The 21,022-nt window shown below is 47.7% G+C and overlaps 1 protein-coding gene and 1 long non-coding RNA gene across 2 annotated transcripts in view; one reads left to right on the plus strand and one right to left on the minus strand.

Annotated features, from left to right (window-relative positions):
* LOC140202351 (uncharacterized) overlaps positions 1-13,046 on the plus strand; it is a 29,112-nt gene extending 16,066 nt beyond the window's left edge. The window contains exons 2-5 of the long non-coding RNA XR_011887080.1: positions 4,293-4,340; positions 6,161-6,238; positions 10,330-10,414; positions 12,882-13,046. This is a non-coding gene — a long non-coding RNA (uncharacterized lncRNA). The remainder of the gene's footprint in view (positions 1-4,292; positions 4,341-6,160; positions 6,239-10,329; positions 10,415-12,881) is intronic.
* Positions 13,047-16,662: 3,616 nt separating this feature from the next.
* Positions 16,663-21,022, minus strand: part of npc1l1 (NPC1-like 1) — an 81,507-nt gene continuing 77,147 nt past the window's right edge. The window contains exon 19 of the mRNA XM_072267263.1: positions 16,663-19,406. Within this exon, the coding sequence (XP_072123364.1) occupies positions 19,150-19,406 (257 nt within the window). The 3' untranslated portion in view covers positions 16,663-19,149. The remainder of the gene's footprint in view (positions 19,407-21,022) is intronic.

Genomic DNA, 21,022 nt, shown 5'->3' on the forward strand with positions numbered 1-21,022 from the left:
GAGAAGGGAGCGTGGCCTGGGTGGTGGGGGTCCTTCATGATAGATGCTGCTTTTCTGCGAACGTCCTCTGATTAGATGCGCTCAGTGATGGGAGGGGCTCTACCTGTGACGGACAAGCCTGAACCCACCACTTTTTGCAGGATTTTCTGTTCAATGGCGTTGGTGTTTCCGTACCAGGCCGTGCTACAACCAGCCAGTAAACTCCACCACACATCTGTAGCAGTTTGTCAGCGTTGTAGGTTACGTACCGAACCTTTGCAAACTCCTAACGAAGTAGAGGCACTGCTCTGCTTTCTTCACAATTGCACTTGCGTTGTGGGCCCAGGTCAGATAATCAGGAACAGTAACACAGAGGAGTGTGTTGCTGACACTCTCCACCTCCTGATCACCTGGTGAGACCATGATCTCTTCTTGCTACTGCTGCCGGGCAGAAGGTAAGTAATCCACAGATCCCACACCACCAGGTTCAGGAACAGTTATTGCCCACAACCATCAGGTCCCACACCACCAGGTTCAGGAACAGTTATTACCCTACGACCATCAGGTCCCACACCACCAGGTTCAGGAACAGTTATTACCCCTCAACCATCAGGTCCCACACCACCAGGTTCAGGAACAGTTATTACCCCACAACCATCAGATCCCACACCACCAGGTTCAGGAACAGTTATTGCCCCTCAACCATCAGGTCCCACACCACCAGGTTCAGGAACAGTTATTACCTCTCAACCATCAGGTCCCATACCACCAGGTTCAAGAACAGTTATTACCCTACAACCATCAGGTCCCACACCACCAGGTTCAGGAACAGTTATTACCCCACAACCATCAGATCCCACACGCCCAGGTTCAGGAACAGTTATTACCCCTCAACCATCAGGTCCCACACCACCAGGTTCAGGAACAGTTATTACCCTACAACCATCAGGTCCCACACCACCAGGTTCAGGAACAGTTATTACCCTATAACCATCAGATCCCACACCACCAGGTTCAGGAACAGTTATTACCCCTCAACCATCAGGTCCCACACCACCAGGTTCAGGAACAGTTATTACCCCTCAACCATCAGATCGCACACCACCAGGTTCAGGAACAGTTATTACCCAACAACCATCAGACTCTTAAATGGGTGTGGTCAACTTCACCTCACCACAACTCTGAACTGATACCACAATGTATAAACACACTTTCAGGACTCTACAACTCTTGTTTTCCATAACGTTTAATTTCTTATTTGACTATTTTGTCTTCTGTTGCACATTGGCCAGTTGTCAGCCTTTATTTACGTATAGCTTTCTGTAAATTCTATTGTATTTTTTATTTTCCTGTGAATGTCTGCACGAAAATGCTAGGAGTCACACTCATGTCCCCATCTACGTCAACGGAGCTGTAGTGGAGCGCGTATCAAGCTTCAAATTCTTTGGTGTCCACATTTCCGAGGATCTCACCTGGTCCCTGAACTCCTCCATCCTGATCAAAAAGGCGCAACAGCGCCTTTATTTCCTGCAGAGCATCAAGAAAGCTCACCTCTGTCCCAGGATACTGACGGACTTTTACCACTGTACCATTGAGAGCATATTCACCAATTGCATCTCAGTGTGGTATGGCAATTGTCCCGTATCGGACCGCAAAGCACTCCAGCGTGTGGTGAAAACTGCCCAGCGGGCAGGGCGAAAAGCATTATCAGGGATGCATCTCACCTTAACCATGGACTTTTTACTCTCCTCCCATCCGGTAGGCACTACAGGAGCCTCCGCTTCCGCACCAGCAGGCACAGGAAGAGCTTCTTCCCTGAGGCTGTGACACTGTTGAACCTTTCATCACAGCACGAAGCAGTATTGCACCCATATTGTACTGTCTCAGTACTTTTATATTTGTGTGCTGTAGCACTTACTTTTTATTCGCAGCTATTTTGTAAATAACACTATTCTTTGTATTTCTGATCAGATGCAAATTGCATTTCATTGGCTTTGTATCTGTACTCGGCACAATGAGAATAAAGTTAAATCTAATCTAGTCTAAAATAAATCTTACAGTAGTATACAGCGACTTTGATAATAAATTTACTTTGGATTTTGCTGGCTTAATGCCCTGGACTCTGAGCAAGTGCCTTCCAGCAGACTGAAGTGCAAATCTTCTTTGATAAAAGCTCCACGAAGAAGTCACCCAGATACACTGTTTATAAAATATTTCAATGACTACTTGTAGACATTGTAACTTCCATTGTGCAAGCTCAGAGAGAAAGCAGGGGTAACAGAGACAGAGTTCAAAGTTAATTCATTATCCAAAGTATGTACAAGTTACCATATACTACCCTGAGATTCATTTCCTTGCGTGCATTTACATGAAAATAAAAAATACAAAGAATTTATGAAAAACTATACATGAAGACTGTTCTCCTGTCTCTCAGATCTCAGCAATATTTATTTGCACAATTTAGGTGCCACGGTAGCGTAGCTATTGCACTATTGCAGTTGAGGGCGTTACGGAGTTTGGAGTTCAATTCCAGTGCTGTTCTATAAAGAGTATCCGTATGTCCTCCCCGTGGAATACGTGGGTTTTCTCCAGGACCTGATGGTTGAGGGGTAATAACTGTTCCTGAACCTGGTGGTGTGGGACCTGATGGTTGAGGGGTAATAACTGTTCCTGAACTTGGTGGTGTGGGACCTGATGGTTGTAGGGTAATAACTGTCCCTGAATCTGGTGGTGTGGGACCTGATGGTTGTAGGGTAATAACTGTTCCTGAACCTGGTGCTGTGGGACTTGATGGTTGTCGGGTAATAACTGTTCCTGAATCTGGTGCTGTGGGACCTGATGGTTGAGGGGTAATAATTGTTCCTGAACCTGGTGGTGTGGGACCTGATGGTTGAGGGGTAATAACTGTTCCTGAACCTGGTGGTGTGGGATCTAAGGCTCTGGTACCTCCTGTCTGATGGTAATAGTGAGAAGAGAGCATGACCTGGATGTTGGGGGTCCTTGATGATGGATGCTGCTTTCTTGTGACAGCGCTGCTTGTAAATGTGCTCAATGGTGGGGAGGGCTTTGCCTGTGATGGACTAGGCTGCATCCACCACCTTCTGTAGACTTTTCCATTCCTGGGCGTTGGTGTTTCCGTACCAGGCTGTGATGCAACCAGCTCGAATTATCTCCATTGTGCACCCATAGAGGTATATTAAAATTTTAGTTGACATACTGAATCCACACAAACGTCTGAGAAAGTGGAGGTGTCGACGTGATGACACTTGCACACTGGCCCTAGGACAGATCCTCTGTTACAATGATGCCAAGGGATTTATAGCTACTGACCCTCTCCGTCTCTGATTGCCTAATAAGCAGGCACACAATGGAGACGTGGCTTCACTTACATTTTTACTGGTGTTTGAGCTGACTGATGTGAACAAGGCAGAAACACGCTTTTGCAAACTCCAGGAAAGTGTTAACTGGTTCTTGATGGAAACACTATACAACAATGTTCAAAATCCATGAGGACCTGAGGATGTGCTCAGAGGTCAATGAGGCCAAGGGTGGATATTCAGACTGAGAAAGTCCTCTTTACAGCTGGTGTCCGTGCTTAGTGCAGTCAGCAGCAACCTCACTCCCGAAATGTGGGAAGTCTGCTCATGAAGTTTGAGTCTATTCAATAACCTGTTGCGTTATGCTCAGTGGCCTCTTTATTAGGTACCTCCAGAACCATATGAAATGGCCACTGACTGTAAGTTTGTGGTCTTCTGCTGCTGTAGCCCGTCCACTTCAAGGATTGACATGTTGTGCATTCAGAGATACTCTTCTGCACACCACTATTGCAATGTGTGGTTATTTGAGTTCCTGTCACCTTGAACCAGTCTGGGCATTCCCCTCTGACCTCCTCTCATTAATGAGACATTTTTGCCCATAGAGCTGCCACTCGCTGGATATTTTTGTGTTTTCAGACTATTCTGTGTAAACTTTAGAGATTGTTGGGTGTGCAGAACCCAGGAGATCAGTGGTTTCTGAAATACTCAATCCACCCTGTCTGGCACCAACAATCATTCCACAATCAAAATCACTTGGATCAAATTTCCTCCCCATTCTGATGTTTCATCTGAACAACAACTGAACCTCTTGACTATGCCAGCCTGTTTTTCTGTATGGAGTTGCTGTCACATGATTGGCTGTTTAGATATTTGCATTAATGAGCAGGTGTATCTAATGAAGTGGCCACTGAGCGAATTTGCAGAAAGGGGCAGTTGGTCATTTTTCCCGCTCTGAGTACAATGTGAATCTGTTCCCTTCTCTCTTTCTTGTCTTAGAACACCCAAGTCTCCCACAACCCTGTACCTTGGGCAGGTGTATGGATAGTAAGTATTCTTTACAACATTCTCTGTGCAAAATAGCTTTGGGTGTTGTTGCTCAATTCAGAGTTCCAAACTTGACACTGGATACATGCAACAAGATGCTGGAGCAGCTCAGCGGGTCAGGCGTTTGAGACCCTTCATCTGCACTGGGAGATTGGAAGGAGATACCCGGTGGAAAGAGGTGAGGGGAAGGGGTGGAGCAAGAGCTGGCAGGTAATATGGGTGGATCCTGGTGAGAGGGAGCGGTAAACGGACAGAGGAGGAGAGAGTGGGAATAGGGACAGAGACTGGGAGGTGATAGGTGGATCCTGGTGAGAGGGAGCGGTAAATGGACAGAGGAGGAGAGAGTGGGAATACGGACAGAGACTGGGAGGTGATAGGTGGATCCTGGTGAGAGGGAGCAGTAAACGGACAGAGGAGGAGAGAGTGGGAATAGGGACAGAGACTGGGAGGTGATAGGTGGATCCTGGTGAGGGGGAGCGGTAAACGGACAGAGGAGGAGAGAGTGGGAATAGGGACAGAGACTGGGAGGTGATAGGTGGATCCTGGTGAGGGGGAGCGGTAAACAGACAGAGGAGGAGAGAGTGGGAATAGGGACAGAGACTGGGAGGTGACAGATGCAGATGGTAGCATCTGATTGGAGAGGAAGGTGGAGCACAGAACCAAATAAGGGAGGTGGGGAGAGCAGGTGGGAGCACAGGGGGAAGGGAAATCTGGGAGGAATGTGTAGATGATGGGGCAAAGTTATGGGATGATGGAATTGGGGAAGAACTATCAAAAGTCCAAAGTAAAATTTATTATCAAAGTACATATATGTTACCATATACTATCTTAAGATTCGTTTTCTCGCAAGCATTTACAAGAAAATAGATGAATACTATAGAATTTATGAAAAATAAATAAAGACTGACAAACAACCAATGTGCAGATTAAACAAAATTACTGAGAACATGAGTTGAGTGTGAGTCTGTAGGTAGTAGAATCAATTCAGCACTGAGGTGAGTGAAGTTATCCATGAAGATTTAGGAGCCTGATGGTTGAGGGGTAATAACTGATCATGAACCTGCTGGTGTGGGACGTGATGGTTGAGGGTTAATAACTGTTCCTGAACCTGGTGGTGTGGGACCTGATGGTTGAGGGGTGATGACTGTGTCCTGAACCTGGTGGTGTGGGACCTGATGGTTGAGGGGTAATAACTGTTCCTGAACTTGGTGGTGTGGGACCTGATGGTTGTAGGGTAATAACTGTTCCTGAACCTGGTGGTGTGGGACCTGATGGTTGAGGGGTAATAACTGTTCCTGAACCTGGTGGTATGGGACCTAAGGCTCCTGTTCCTCCTGCCCGATGGGAGCAGAAGGAAGGGAGCATGGTCTGGATGATGGTTGTGCAGTTACCTGGAGCTGTAGATCAGGAGGTCAGGGAAAAGGGACAGAGAGGGAACAGTCCAAGACATTGATGGTCTATTTCCCGCCCCCCTCCAGGTGAAGGGCTGAATGAGAAAGAATCTGATAGGAGAGGAAAGTGGACAATGGAGAACTTAATGGCCATTGTTTCCCTGAGCATTGATAACTATTGGGTTAATTATTCTCACAAAACTCTGCTGGTCAGGCTGCATCTATGGAAATGAATGAACGATCAACATTTCAGGCCAAGGCCCATTGTCAGGTCCTCACACTTGAGTTCTTCCAGCATTTTGTCTGTGTGTTGCTTTGGATTTCCAGCACTGGCAGAACCTCTTGTGTTCAGGGCTAACTAATTCTGACTTTATTAATGGTCTGCCTGGGTGAATCAAATGTAACCTGCTCCTCATCTCTCCCCACAAGACGTGACACAAGTCCAGAAGTTCCATTCTGTTCCCAATCATTCCGATGGTCCATCATCAGCGAGTGGATTAATTCCAGGTAAGAGCTACTCATTGGGCTTGAATTGAGAGGCAAGGACTTGCATGGTGTTGGATTAGGGTTTAGAGTTTTTATTTACCTGGTATCCTTCAGATGCGCCGTTGAGAGCATCCTAACATGCTGCATCACTGGAAGGTATGGAAACTGCACCTCTACAGGCGGGAGGATTCTACTCATTCATTCGTAATGTGCCATGTTGTGTGACGTGAATGATCGTGGTTTTTCCATGACCATGATTGTTCTTGGCAAATTTTCCGAAAGGAGCAGTTTGCCATTGCCTTCTCCTTGGGCAGTGTCTTTACAAGATGGGTGACCCCGGCCATTATCAATACCCTTCAGAGATTGTCTGCCTGGTGTCAGTGGTCACATATCCAGTACCGGGTGCTTATACGACCATCCACCACCTGCTCCCCTGGGTTCACCTGACCCTGATCGGGGGGCTGAGCAGGTGCTACACCTTGCCCAAGGGTGACCTGCAGGGTAGCGGAGGGAAGGAGCATGTTACATCTCTTTTGGTAGAGACGCATCTCCATCCGGCCACGTGGTGGCCCTAATACAGGTAGTTAAAACTGCCCAACATGTCACTGGTAACAGCTTACCTACTACTGTACACACAGAGAAGTTGCTGGGAAAAGGCCAGCAATATCACGAAGGATCCCACCGCTCTGCTCGTGCACTGTTTGTCAGTCCCATCAGTATCCACTTCAGGACCCCCAGACTCAAAAATTGTTACTTCCTGCATTCCGGCCGGCTGATCAGCACCTCCCGCTGTGGCGCTGGTGACTGAGTTTCCAACCTTCTGCAGCTTTTTCCGAGCCCGTGCATTGGCGCTCCCGTACCAGACCGTAATGCAATCAGTCAGAATGCTCTCCACGGTACAGCTGTAGAGGTTTTGCTGACAGTAAATCTCAAGCTCTGAAAGAAATATCAATGCTGTTGTGCCTGCTTTGTACTTGCATCTCTATGTTGGACCCAGGATAGATCGTCAGAGATAGAAACATAGAAACATAGAAAATAGGTGCAGGAGTAGGCCATTCGGCCCTTCAAGCCTGCACCGCCATTTATTATGATCATAGCTGATCATCCAACTCAGAACCCTGCCCCAGCCTTCCCTCCATACCCCTTGATCCCCGTAGCCACAAGGGCCATATCTAACTCCCTCTTAAATATAGCCAATGAACTGGCCTCAACTGTTTCCTGTGGCAGAGAATTCCACAGATTCACCACTCTCTGAGTGAAGAAGTTTTTCCTAATCTCAGTCCTAAAAGGCTTCCCCTTTATCCTCAAACTGTGACCCCTCGTTCTGGACTTCTCCAACATCGGGAACAATCTTCCTGCATCTAGCCTGTCCAATCCCTTTAGGATTTTATACGTTTCAATCAGATCCCCCCTCAATCTTCTAAATTCCAACGAGTACAAGCCCAGTTCATCCAGTCTTTCTTCATATGAAAGTCCTGCCATCCCAGGAATCAATCTGGTGAACCTTCTTTGTACTCCCTCTATGGCAAGGATGTCTTTCCTCAGATTAGGGGACCAAAACTGCACTCAATACTCCAGGTGTGGTCTCACCAAGGCCTTGTACAACTGCAGTAGTACCTCCCTGCTCCTGTACTCGAATCCTCTCGCTATAAATGCCAGCATACCATTTGCCTTTTTCACCGCCTGCTGTACCTGCATGCCCACTTTCAATGACTGGTGTATAATGACACCCAGGTCTCGTTGCACCTCCCCTTTTCCTAATCGACCACCATTCAGATAATAATCTGTTTTCCTATTTTTGCCACCAAAGTGGATAACTTCACATTTATCCACATTAAATTGCATCTGCCATGAATTTGCCCACTCACCCAACCTATCCAAGTCACCCTGCATCCTCTTAGCATCCTCCTCACAGCTAACACTGCCACCCAGCTTCGTGTCATCCGCAAACTTGGAGATGCTGCATTTAATTCCCTCATCCAAGTCATTAATATATATTGTAAACAACTGGGGTCCCAGCACTGAGCCTTGCGGTACCCCACTAGTCACCGCCTGCCATTCTGAAAAGGTCCCGTTTATTCCCACTCTTTGCTTCCTGTCTGCTAACCAATTCTCCATCCATATCAATACCTTACCCCCAATACCGTGTGCTTTAAGTTTGCACACTAATCTCCTGTGTGGGACCTTGTCAAAAGCCTTTTGAAAATCCAAATATACCACATCCACTGGTTCTCCCCTATCCACTCTACTAGTTACATCCTCAAAAAATTCAATGAGATTCGTCAGACATGATTTTCCTTTCACAAATCCATGTTGACTTTGTCCGATGATTTCACCGCTTTCCAAATGTGCTGTTATCACATCTTTGATAACTGACTCCAGCAGTTTCCCCACCACCGACGTTAGGCTAACCGGTCTATAATTCCCTGGTTTCTCTCTCCCTCCTTTTTTAAAAAGTTGGGTTACATTAGCCACCCTCCAATCCTCAGGAACTAGTCCAGAATCTAATGAGTTTTGAAAAATTATCACTAATGCATCCACTATTTCTTGGGCTACTTCCTTAAGCACTCTAGGATGCAGACCATCTGGCCCTGGGGATTTATCTGCCTTCAATCCCTTCAATTTACCTAACACCACTTCCCTACTAACAAGTATTTCGCTCAGTTCCTCCATCTCACTGGACCCTCTGTCCCCTACTATTTCTGGAAGATTATTTATGTCCTCCTTAGTGAAGACAGAACCAAAGTAATTATTCAATTGGTCTGCCATGTCCTTGCTCCCCATAAGTCAATTCACCTGTTTCTGTCTGTAGGGGACCTACATTTGTCTTTACCAGTCTTTTCCTTTTTACATACCTATAAAAGCTTTTACAGTCTTTTAAAGTCAGATATTGACACCCAGGAACTTGAAACTACTTGCTGATCCCTCGAGGACTGGCGTGTGGTCCTTCGACTAGATCGACGAAGATCTATCTTCAAAGAACTGGATAGTGGATTATCAGAGTTTTCACTTGGATGGCTCCTCGTGAAGGAATTCACAATCTGTTCACAACTAACACGAGGCGGGATGGCAGGACTGTCATATGTCAGAAGATTGGAGTGACTGGGCTAGTATATTCTGGAACTTAGAAGGTTGAGAGGGGATCTTATTGAAAGATATAAGATTATTAAGGGATTGGACACGCTGGAGGCAGGAAGCATGTTCCCGCTGATGGGTGAGTCCAGAACCAGAGGCTACAGTTTAAGAATTAGGGGTAGGCTATTTAGAACGGAGTTGAGGAAAAACTTTTTCACCCAGAGAGTGGTGGATATATGGAATGCTCTGCCCCAGAAGGCTGTGGAGGCCAAGTCTCTGGATGCTTTCAAGAAAGAGATGGATAGAGCTCTTAAAGATAGCGGAATCAAAGGTTATGGGGATAAGGCAGGAACTGGATACTGATTGTGGATGATCAGCCATGATCACAGTGAATGGTGGTGCTGGCTCGAAGGGCTGAATGGCCTACTCCTGCACCTATTGTCTATTGAGGCTGTGAGGCGGTGGGGCCCAGGCCCAAGAGTGTATCGAAGTAACGGCCCGGATCCATGAGTGAGGAACAGCCCAAGGTTTGGATAATTTAAGCGCCAGGCCAGATTGAAAAGCTCAGGGTGTTGGGGTTGGAGGTGAGGGGTAGGCCAGCTCAGCCCACTGCTCCGCGAGGTCTACTCGTCTCTGCACCGAGCCTGAGGCTGTGGCCCTGCAACTAACAGGCTCCTGAATCGGCTGTGGACTCACTTCCGTGAACTTCAACTGATTGTTTGCTTTTGTTTGCACCATGTTTTTTTCCCTGCACGTTGGGTGTTTGAAGGTCGTCTTTGTTTTAGTTGGGTTCAGTTGGGTTTCTTTGCTTTTGTAGCTACTTGTAAGGAAATGAATCTCAAGGCTGAGTATAGTATACATACTTCAACAATAAATATACTTTGAATTTTGAGGTACAAACTGTGACCCTGAGTGTACAATAATCTCCATTTCCAGGCCTAAATGCAAACGAGTTGGCATACAGCTTGTAAATTAAGAATGCACTGTGTGTTACTTTAACTGACATTCCAAACAAATTTATGCAAACTACTTTGCAGGAATGACGGCAGCCGCGATCTTCATCGTCTTCCTGCTGGGATTGTACACGATTCTGTGGAAATGCATGAGCTTCCAGACTAAGAGGTAGGAATCGCCATGGATTCGCATGGCAGTCGCCAATCTCTGTTCAGTTACAGCAGACTTTCAGACCGAAGAATGAAGCATTTTCAGTCCTCTCCAGGTTACACCTCAGTTATTATCATGTAGTGGAGCCACAACACAATTTGCCATAAAAACAAAGGGACCGGGAAATACATCAGCCCTGGAGAGGAGGGGCACTGAAGCCAGGATAAGATTGGGGGAGGGGAAGAAACGCAAGGCCTCCTCTAGATAGACGTAGATCGGCGGACTGCTTATTTATACTTCTGTGTCAAATCGACGCCATAGCCGCGAACCCTATGCAGAGACTACGCGGATCCCTACGCCGTAGCCTGACGCGCACTTCTCCCAAAATGTAACTACGCGTTGTGGCAACGCAGACCGCAACAACTGTGATTGGTCCACTTGGTAGCATCGCATTTCCTCCTATGCTGCAACAGCTTCCCATTGGCCGACTGAAGGTCAGGGAAGGAACTCTGGCTGCAATGCTTTCCATAAAGCTTTACAGACCTCCAAAATTATGGAGGACACATTTCGCTTTTACGAAAAACGACGCTCGCTTTAAACTTGTTTACCCCGAGAAAGACTGCCAAGACCATGAAGCCTTGCGCGGGCAGGTGTGTGCGCATGAGTGACGTGCGTGAGATGCAGAGCGATGCAGACACACCAACGCACGAGTATAAATGACCACAACGCGCGTAGTCACTTGCGCAGGTTACAGCGTCGATTTGACGCACAAGTATAAATCAGCCTTTAGTCAAGCACCTTGGCCCTGTCAGCAAAAGGCAGAATTTTCCGGTGGCCAACCACTTTAATTCCAATCCCACTCTCATGTCGGTCCATGCCCTCCTCTACTGCCACAACGAGGTCACTCTCAGGTTGGAGGAGTAATATACATCTGGGTAGCCTCCAATCTGACAGCATAAACATCAATTTCTCCCACTCCCTCTCCCCTCTTTTCCATTCCTCATTCAGTGTTGGATATGGTTAATGAAGGCGCGGGCCAGATCAGAGTTGCGTGACACTGAATCTTGAGTGACAAGAGATGATTTTCCCACTGCACGCATAATCTCAACCTAACCCTAACCTCTTTGCTGCCCTCTTACCTCTTTGCTTCACCTCACCTGCCTTTCACATCCTCCTTGACATTCTCCCATGGTCCACACTGCTCTCCTGTCAGATCCCTTCTTCTTCAGCCCATTTACCTCTTCCACCTCCCCCTCCTCCCCAGCTTCTTACTTCATCCCCCTCCCCCACCAACTTCCCCCTCAACAGTTATCACCTGCCAGCTTGTACTCCTTCCCCTCACCACCACCTCCCCCCAACCCTCTTACTCTGGCTTCTCCCTTTCTTTCCCGTTCTGATCGAGGATCTCAGCTAGAAACATGACTTCTTTATTGCTCGCCATGGATGCTGCCTAACCTTCAGCAGTTTGTGTGTGTGTGTCAAGTCGACAGGTGGTAGGTGAGACCAGTGAAGGGAAGGTGGGTGGGTGGTGGAGGGGAGATGAAGGAAGATACTGGCAGGTGATAGGACTGAAGAAGAAGGAGAGAACAATGGACCATGGGAGAAAGGGAAGGAGGAGGGGAACCAGAGGGAGATGATGGGCAGGTGAGGAGAAGAGAAGGGGTGAGAGGGGAGCCAGAATGGGGAATGGAAAAAGTGAAGAAGAATGGGGAGAAATTATCGGAAGTTGGAGAAATCAATGTTCACACCATCACACTTGAGACTAGCTACCCAGATGGAATATGAGGTGTTGCTTCTCCAGCCTGAGCGAGGCTTCATTTTGGCAGCAGAGGAGGCCGCGGACTGACGTGTCTGAATGGGGAAATTGAAACGGGGTGGCCACCAGTAGCTCCTGTCTTCTGCGGCGGACAGAGCGAAGGTGTTCAACAAAGCAGTGCTCTGTGTTCGCTGGAGTTTGGCAGAGTGAGGGACGGGGAAACCACGCAGGAATGTACAGGGTCCTGAGCGGTTTGGACGGGGTGCAGATGTGGAGAGGGCGATTCCTCACGTGGCTGAATCTAGAACTGGAAGTCATGGTTTAAAAGGAGGCAGTCACCCACATAAAACAAACACCGGAGGGGGCAAGAGGGTTATGAGCCTTTTGAACTTCACGTCCTCCAAAAATGGTAGTACAGTTGTCATCTAATAATTTTAGGTAGATATCAATACAGTAGATACTTGATAAGCGAGAGTTGAAAGGTCATGGAGTACTAAGACTGTCGAACATTGAATGTTTCAGCACAGTACAGGCCCTTCGGCCCACGATGTTGTGCCAGCTTTTTAACCTACGCCAAGATCAAACTAACCCTTCCCTCCTACCTAGCCCTCCATTTCTCTGTCAGTCATGAGTTTATGGTTATGATCTTACTGAAGGGCAGAGAAGGCCTCAGGACTGAGTCCCACTCCCCGTTTGCCTGGTTTTAACCATCTGTGATTTCATCCACAGGCACCGAGGGAGCGGGCGGTCGAAGCTGAGGGCTGCGCACGTCTCCTGCTGACACCGGGTTTGACGCCTTCCGCCAGCTGCCACATGGGCCCCGTAGATCTGACAGACCTTCCGTGTGAGCGGCTGACTGGCCCACCGCTGAGCCGTTGTGAATGGAGCCTGTGCGACAGTCCCGGGGGGGTGGGGGGGTGTAAATGTCAGTGCGGGCACTGCATCTGCATTCAAGGCCTCCAGCCTGCGGAGACTGGATTGAGTCCTGCCGCTGTTCCACCTTTCCGCAACGCGAGCCGAGTGATGTGGGCGACCCTTCCTATCTGAATATAAATGGGACCCTGTAACTGGGTTGACTGGACAGCAAGCAACTTAAATTGCCTCTAACCCAACTCTCTGTAGTATTAAGCAGAAATATTAAAATCAGCTGGTTACTGTAAGGGTTAAAGCTGGCTGCTAACTGCAAGGTGTTTGGTAACCCTTGCCTGGGATTCGCCTTTAAATCAGGTTCCAGTTCGGCACGCTGACATTGTGATGTTTATCCCTGGCGCCTGGAAGCCTTGTGTTATGGAAGAACTGTTCATTGTATTCCCCAAGTGGAAGGGGAAATAACGGCTGGCCCTTCTCCCTATCTCAGTGAGAGTCCTCTTCAAGGGCGCTCCATGGGGACACAACTGCGGCTCGTTCGCTCGCGCCTTCTGAACAAACCGTAACCCAGGAGCTCCTGGGTGAGGGCGTACGAGCAGACGGCCGTCCACGTCTGGAAAGAACCACCAACTGAAGCAGGTGGCCTGCCAAGTGTGGAACAGCCGACCGGTGACCTCAGCGAGGAGCCGCTGCCGAAAGGGGACGGGATGGCTCTGGAATTACCTCCTCCCGATGGGGACGCATCCTCACTCCCAACGATTCAGTCCGATTAAAACATTACAGCGCAGTACAGGCCCTTCAGCCCACAATATTGTGCTGACCTTTTCAACTACCCTAAGATCAATCAAACCCTTCCCTCCACTTTTCTTTCTTCCTTGTGTCAATCTAAGAGCTTGTTAGATGTTCCAAGTATATCGCCTGTCCCACCACCCCTGGCAGCGCATTCCAAGCACCCACCACTCTGTGTAACAAAAAATAATTTACTCCTGACACCCTCCCTATATGTTCCTCCATTTGCCTTGTAATTATGTTCCCTCATATTAGCCATTTCTGCATTTCGAAAAAGTCTCTGGCTGCCCACTCTCTCTATGCCTCATCATCTTTTACACCTCTGTCATCTCCTCTCATTCTCCTCCTTCAATTGATCGTAGTTGACCCATTACTGAAAACAGGTAAGATCCAGTGGGTCGTTGGCTCCCAGCCGGGGGTAAGTGTTGAATAGTAACTCTCGGACCTTGTCACCCTGGAAGACGAGGAACCAAGAGCTGCAGTGATCTGGAATGTTTTGGTGTCCACCTCTGGAGCAAGTCAACAAGTAGAAACATAGAAAACCTACAGCACAATACAGGCCCTTCGGCCCACAAAGCTGTGCCGGACATGTCCTTACCCTAGAACTACCTAGGCTTATCCATAGCCCTCTATTTTTCTAAGCTCCATGTACCTATCCAGGAGTCTCTTAAAAGACCCTATTGTATCTGCCTGCACCACCGCCGCCAGCAGCCCATTCCACGCACTCAGCACTCTATGCGTAAAAAAACTTACCCCTGACATCTCCCCTGTACCTACTTCCCTCTCGTGGTAGCCATTTCAGCCCTGGGAAAAAGCCCCTGACTACCCACACAATCAATGCCTCTCATTATCTTGTACACCTTTAACAGGTCACTTCTCATCTTCTGTCACTCCAAGGAGAAAAGGCCGAGTTCACTCAACCTGTTCTCATAAGGCATGCTCCCCAATCCAAGCAACATCCTTGTAAATCTCCCCTGCACCCTTTCTATGGTTTTCACATCCTTCCTGTAGTGAGGTGACCAGAACTGAGCACAGTACTCCAAGTGGGGTCTGACTAGGGTCCTATATAGTTGTAACATTACCTCTCAGCTCTTAAACTCAAACCCATGGTTGTTGAAGGCCAATGCACGTACGCCTTCTTAACCACAGAGTCGACCTACATAGCAGCTTTGAGTGTCCCATGGACACGCACCCCAAGATCCCTCTGATCCTCCACACTGTCAACAGTCTTACCATTAATGCTATATTCTGCCATCATATTTGACCTACCAAAATGAACCACCTCACACTTATCTGGGTTGAACTCCATCTGCCACTTCTCAGCCCAGTTTTGCATCCTATCAATGTCCCACTGTAACTTTGACGGCCCTCCACACTATCCACAACACCCCAACCTTTGTGTCATCAGCAAATTTACTAACCCATTCCTCCACTTCCTCATCCATGTCATTTATAAAAATCACCAAGAGTAAGGGTCCCAGAACAGATCCCTGAGGCACACCACTGGTCACTGACCTCCATGCAGAATATGACCCATCTACAACCACTCTTTGCCTTCTGTGGGCAAGCCAGTTCTGGATCCACAAAGCAATGTCCCCTTGGATCCCATGCTTCCTTACTTTCTCAATAAGCCTTGCATGGAGTACCTTATCAAATGCCTTGCTGAAATCCATACACTACATCTACTGCTCTACCTTCATCAATGTGTTTAGTTACATCCTCAAAAAATTCAATTGGGCTCGTAAGGCACGACCTGCATTTGACAAAGCCATGCTGACTATTCCTAATCATATTGTGCCTCCCCAAGTAGAGAAATGATGTCAAAGACTTTATGAAGGAGCTGGAGTGGGACAGCATGATATTCCTTAACAGAAATGAGCCTTTCATTGGGAAGATAATGCTGTCCATGAAAGATTCCAACATGGTTTTCACAGGAATAGGGTTGGGGGGATGTTTGCTGTTGAGCCTGGCTTATGTCCTTTGACTCTTGGAATCTGTGGTGTGGGTGGTGAAAGGATTGGTAGGACAGTACACTAAGGAACAGGCCCTTCGGCTCACAATGTTGGTGCCAAACCAATTAAATAAGTAATGAAAATGATTAACTAATGTCTTTGGCCATGTCTAATGTCCATATCCTTCTGTTTCCCTCACCATCACGTGAGTCTGAGTCTCTTAAAAGTCTCTAATGTTTTTGCCTTTACCACCACCCTAGGCACCCACCACTTTGTGTATATATAAAAAAAAAATTCCCTCACATCTCCTCTGTAATTAATCCCTCTCACCTTAAATGCATGCTCTCTGATATTAAGGTATTTCAACTCTTGGAAAAAGATATTGTCATCTATCTATGCCTCTCATAATCTTATAAACCTCTATCAGATCTCCCCTCAGCCTCTGGCACTCCAGAGTAAACAACCCAAGTTTGTCCAGCCTCTCGTTATAGCACATTCCCTCTAATCCAGGCAGCATCCTGGTAAACCCTCCCCCCCAATGAAGTGTTGATGGAGTTCCTTTTATTGAGGGAATCTCAGGATGGAGAGGGGGTGAATTTTGGGATTAAGGCTAGTAATAAAGTTGTTTCAAGCAGTTGCGGCTTAAATTGAATGGCTGGGGGAAGAGTCAAACGTTGATAAAATAAGATGTCGATGGAATTAAGATGCCGAGGATGATCAGGAAAGTTCAGGGGAGCTATCCCTATACCTACTCCGCTTCTGAATATAGACCAAGAAAAACTTTAAATCCCTGGACTTTATTTATGTTTAAAGTCTGATGTGCAATAGGGCATTTATGTAGATATTTATCTCTGTGGAGAAAATATTAGCATATATAAATACAAAAAACGTTTTTTGGTGTTTCGTTATGTTACAAAATATTGCCACTTTATTACACTGCTGCAGTGTTTCATTAGTGGGGGGAAAGTCCCAGGAGCAGTGAGGACATCTCAAAGACCTGCAGATGCTGGAAACCTGAAATAAAATCAGCAAGCGCTGGAAAAACTTGGCAGGTCAGGTGACATATGCGAGAAGATCATCCAGCTGAAATATGCTGTGAAACAACAAATTTCACGACATATGCCAGTGATATTAAACCTGATTCTGAAACGTTTTCACTGCTTCCCTCTCCATGGGCGGTGCACCACCTGCTGGGTGTTTCTAGCATTTTTTAAGCCGAGCTTGATTTGTCACATGTACATCGAAATGTCTGGTGAAATGCGTCGTTTGCAACAACGGCCAACACGGTCCGAAATATGCTGGGGACAGCCCACAAGTGTCGCCTGCTACAACATGGGCAGAATCTTGTGTTTATAATTGGCTGCAGGAGTTCAGCAGCTCTGAGGGGAGAAATGGACTCTATTTCTGGTGGCGATGCTTCATTTGGACATGGAATGGGTGTCAACCCAAAACAATGACTGCCCATTTCCTTCCACAGATGCTGTCTGACCCTCCGGGTTTCTCCAGCACTTTGGTTGTTGCTTCAGTTTCCATCATCTCTCATGTATCCAAGGAGAAAACACAAACTGGAGCTCCCTCTACAGTAAGGAGGGAGCACTGCACCTCAAGGCACAATTAAAACCAAAAGACCGAGCTGAGAGTATAAATAACAATAGGAGGCACTGACATAAGTGTGATCTCCCTGACATGATAGTTAATTACTTAACCCACACCAATAAACATATGAACTAGGCATTAACTGCCATGTGGGACCGGGCTGTGCAAAAATTGAATGTTATGTTCCCTGCACAAAGCAAACTCAGTTTTGTTCTTAAGGTGTTATAGCTGGGGCTGGTAATGGGGATAAGCTCCCAGTACCTATTAAATATTCCCAGTGGCGTGCGCCTCAGATAGCCTCTGACAACCAAGTCCGGCTCCTGGCCTTCACGTGTGGCTTAGCTACTAAACCCGGCGGAACTGTTCCTACGAGCAGAACAGGGGGCAACAGCAGGTTACTGGTGCCTTAAAACCAGTGGCTTCGGGCAGATGGGGCTCGTCAGCCATGGTTGGCAGCTCATCTCGGAGAAGGAAAACTCTGATCTCAAACCTCCACTACCTTGCGGCTACACCCACTCATGGGGAAGCCTTTGGGAGTTAACCCAGAGGAGATGTCTGGAGCTGGAGTCCCTAAGGCAGTCCTACATTCAGTTCAATGCTGGCTGGCAACGCCGCAGGTACCCAAACTGTATTGGTCTCTGCGGTTCGTTTGGATTCATCAGCTGCATGGAGAGGGAGAGCTTGCAACATGGGCAACAGCTCACTCTCCATATTGTACTGCCCTGGCCTGCCCATCCCATAGACAATTAGGACATAGCATCATGATTGACCCTGACTAACAGAGGGCTTCCCTCAACTTGCGGCCTAGATTTTTTAAAAAATCTGCACGACTGGTGGGGGTGGGGTGGGGGGGTCTCACCGAAACCTGTCGAATATTGGAAAGCCTAGATAGAGTGGATGTGGAGAGGATGTTTCCTATAGTGGGGGAGCTGAGGGTTAGAGGACACAGCCTCAGAATAAAAGGACGTCACTTTAGAACAGAGACAGACAGAGGCAGAGGGTGGTGAATCCGTGGAATTCATTGCCACAGAGGACTTTGGAGGCCAAGTCATTGGGTGTACTGAAAGCAGAGGTTAATAGGTTTGTGCACACGTGTGTGTGTGTGTAAATGGGTGGGAGGGAAGGGGCTTGCATTGTCCTGCTGAACACTGTGGGTGCCGGAATGTGTGGTGACGCTTATGGGCTGTGCCCAGCACATCGTTCAGTTGGTTCAAAGATGCAAAGTACATTTATTATCAAAGTATGTATGCAGTATACAACCCTGAGATTTGTTGTTAACACAAACGCCACATTTCTGTTTCATGTGATAAACGAATGAATCTGATTAGTCAGGGTGTCAAAGGTTACAGGGAGACAACAGGGGAATGGGGTTGAGAAGGATTAATAAATCAGCCATAATGGAATGGTAGAGCAGACTTGATGGGCCAAATGGCTTAATTCTGCTCCCTGGTCTTCCACGTGTGCCACGCGTTGCAGAGGGATGGGTTGGAAAGTTCACAGTGTCCCACGGGGAAAGGTGTGGTAATTGCCGTTGAGTGAATGTGTTCCAGGAACTCAAGGGATTCTGCAGACACTGGAAACATAAGCAGGTCACTGGGAACTGAGCAGCAGAATACACAATTGATTCAGTCCAGCAGGTTATAGTAGGGGTGGGCACTGCATCTCCCGAGGGGTTAAACAGTAAACCATGTGATCCCAATGGGAGAATTCACCCCAATGAATTTCAGAGTTGGCTGACCAGCTGTTACCATATCCCCAGCTCCTCAGTGTGAGAGGTAGGACACAAGGAGGTTTCACAAGGGAGTGCCCAAGGGGCCTGTACAGTTCGTCTGTGTTTTGGACTGGGTGCAATCTTCCTCAGGAGAGGCTGTTGTGTGTCCTGGAGTTGAGGGTTCTTCCTGCTCAGCTGTTCCATTGCACTGCGCAGTGGGTGGGGGTTTCCAATCCTTGACGAGACCGTTGTACCCGGAGGCAATGCAGTATATGTTCTGGGCCGGAGTCTCACTGTCTGCTCGTCCTTGCTGGAGCGCTGCAGTGTTGATACTTGGGCCTGTATTTGGATGACAGTTGTTATTGAACTGGCTAATAGACTCACAGCAATGGGGTACAGATACCAGCCCTTCATCCTGTAAGATCAGATTTCATTCATTCAGATTTACTTACAACACAACCATTAGAGAACCCTGGCAGTGTAGCTGTTACTTTGCTGGCTTTTAGGGCAGCAATGAAGGTCCGTAATCTCTGGCTGCCCTGGGCCACTCAGATGTAGAAGGATTCTTCATTGCTATTTCCAAAGCTTTTTTGGATCAATCAGTATTATTAGCCCTGAGCTGAACCCCCAGACCTGGAGGACCAGTGGACCACTCTTGGTCTGGCCTCTATCCTTTGACCTGTTTGGCATGGGTGACCCTACCAAGAGCCAAAGCATGAAGCCTTGACTCCAGCCAGCACAACTCTCTGGTTATTGAGGCACGCGAGCCTCCAAACCCTACCACAAGGTTGTGATTCTCTTGGAGGAGCGTAGCAGTTAGTACAACACTTCCACAAAGTTCAATTCTGTCGCCATTCGGTAAGGGGCCCCCGTATGTCCTCCCCTGTGGAACGTGTGGGTTTTCTCCCGCAGTCCAAAGAGGTACCGGGAAGGTGAACTGGTCATGGTAAATTGCCCTGTGATTAGGTTGGAGTTAATTGGGGTTGTCGGTGGGCGAGGGGGGGGTTGCTGGAATGCTGGAACAGATTGGCTGGGAGGGGCCGAGACGGTGACTCCGCTGTGCTTTGCTAAATAAATAACTAAAGACTGAATAGGCCAGCACTTTCCACCACCATGGGTTAGATTATAATGGTTCCTCATTCACTGCGACCTCAAACCATGGCAAGTCGGTGGTCGTTACAAGCGTCAACTTTTGGTCACTGGTGACCAAATAATCACATCCCTTACCCTGCCCTTCTCTATCTCCAACGTCTCTTGGGCATGGAACAAGATTGAAAGAGCGCAGAGAAAATTTACAAGCATGCTGCCGGGACTTGAGGACCTCAATCACAGGGAAAGGTTGAATAGTTTACGACTTTGTTCCCTGAAGTGAGAGGAGATTTGATAGAGGTATACTAGACTGTGAGGGGTATAGATAGGGTAAATATAAGCAGGCTTTTCTGCTGAGGCTGGATGGGACTGGAACCAGAAATCATGCGTGAAATACGTAAGGGAACATGAGGAGAATGCCTTCACTCAGAGAGTGGGGAGAGTGTGGAACGAGCCACCAGAGGGAGTGGTGGATGAGGGTTTGATTTCAACATTCAACAGAAATTTGTTCAGGGGTAGAGGGCGGAGATATGTCTCTACCAAAGAAGGTGTAAGACACTCCTTCCCTCCGCTAGCCTGCAGGTCACCTTTGGGCGAGGTGTAGCACCTGCTTAGCCCCCGATCAGGGTCATGTGAAGCCATGGGAGCAGGTGGTGGATGGTCGTACGAGCAGCTGGTGCAGATCACAAGTCCTGGTTATGTGACCACTGACACCAGGCAGACAATCTCTGCAGAGTATTGGTAATGGCTTTACAAGACAGGTGGCAGAGAAGGAGTACCAACAGCACAGGAGGTGGTGGAGGTGCAGACACACCCAGCCCTGAGCCACCAGGCATGTTCATTTGATTCCAAACAATTGGTTTATC

This window comes from Mobula birostris, chromosome 8 (genome assembly GCF_030028105.1).
Source record: "Mobula birostris isolate sMobBir1 chromosome 8, sMobBir1.hap1, whole genome shotgun sequence".
Taxonomy (NCBI): Eukaryota; Metazoa; Chordata; class Chondrichthyes; order Myliobatiformes; family Myliobatidae; genus Mobula; species Mobula birostris.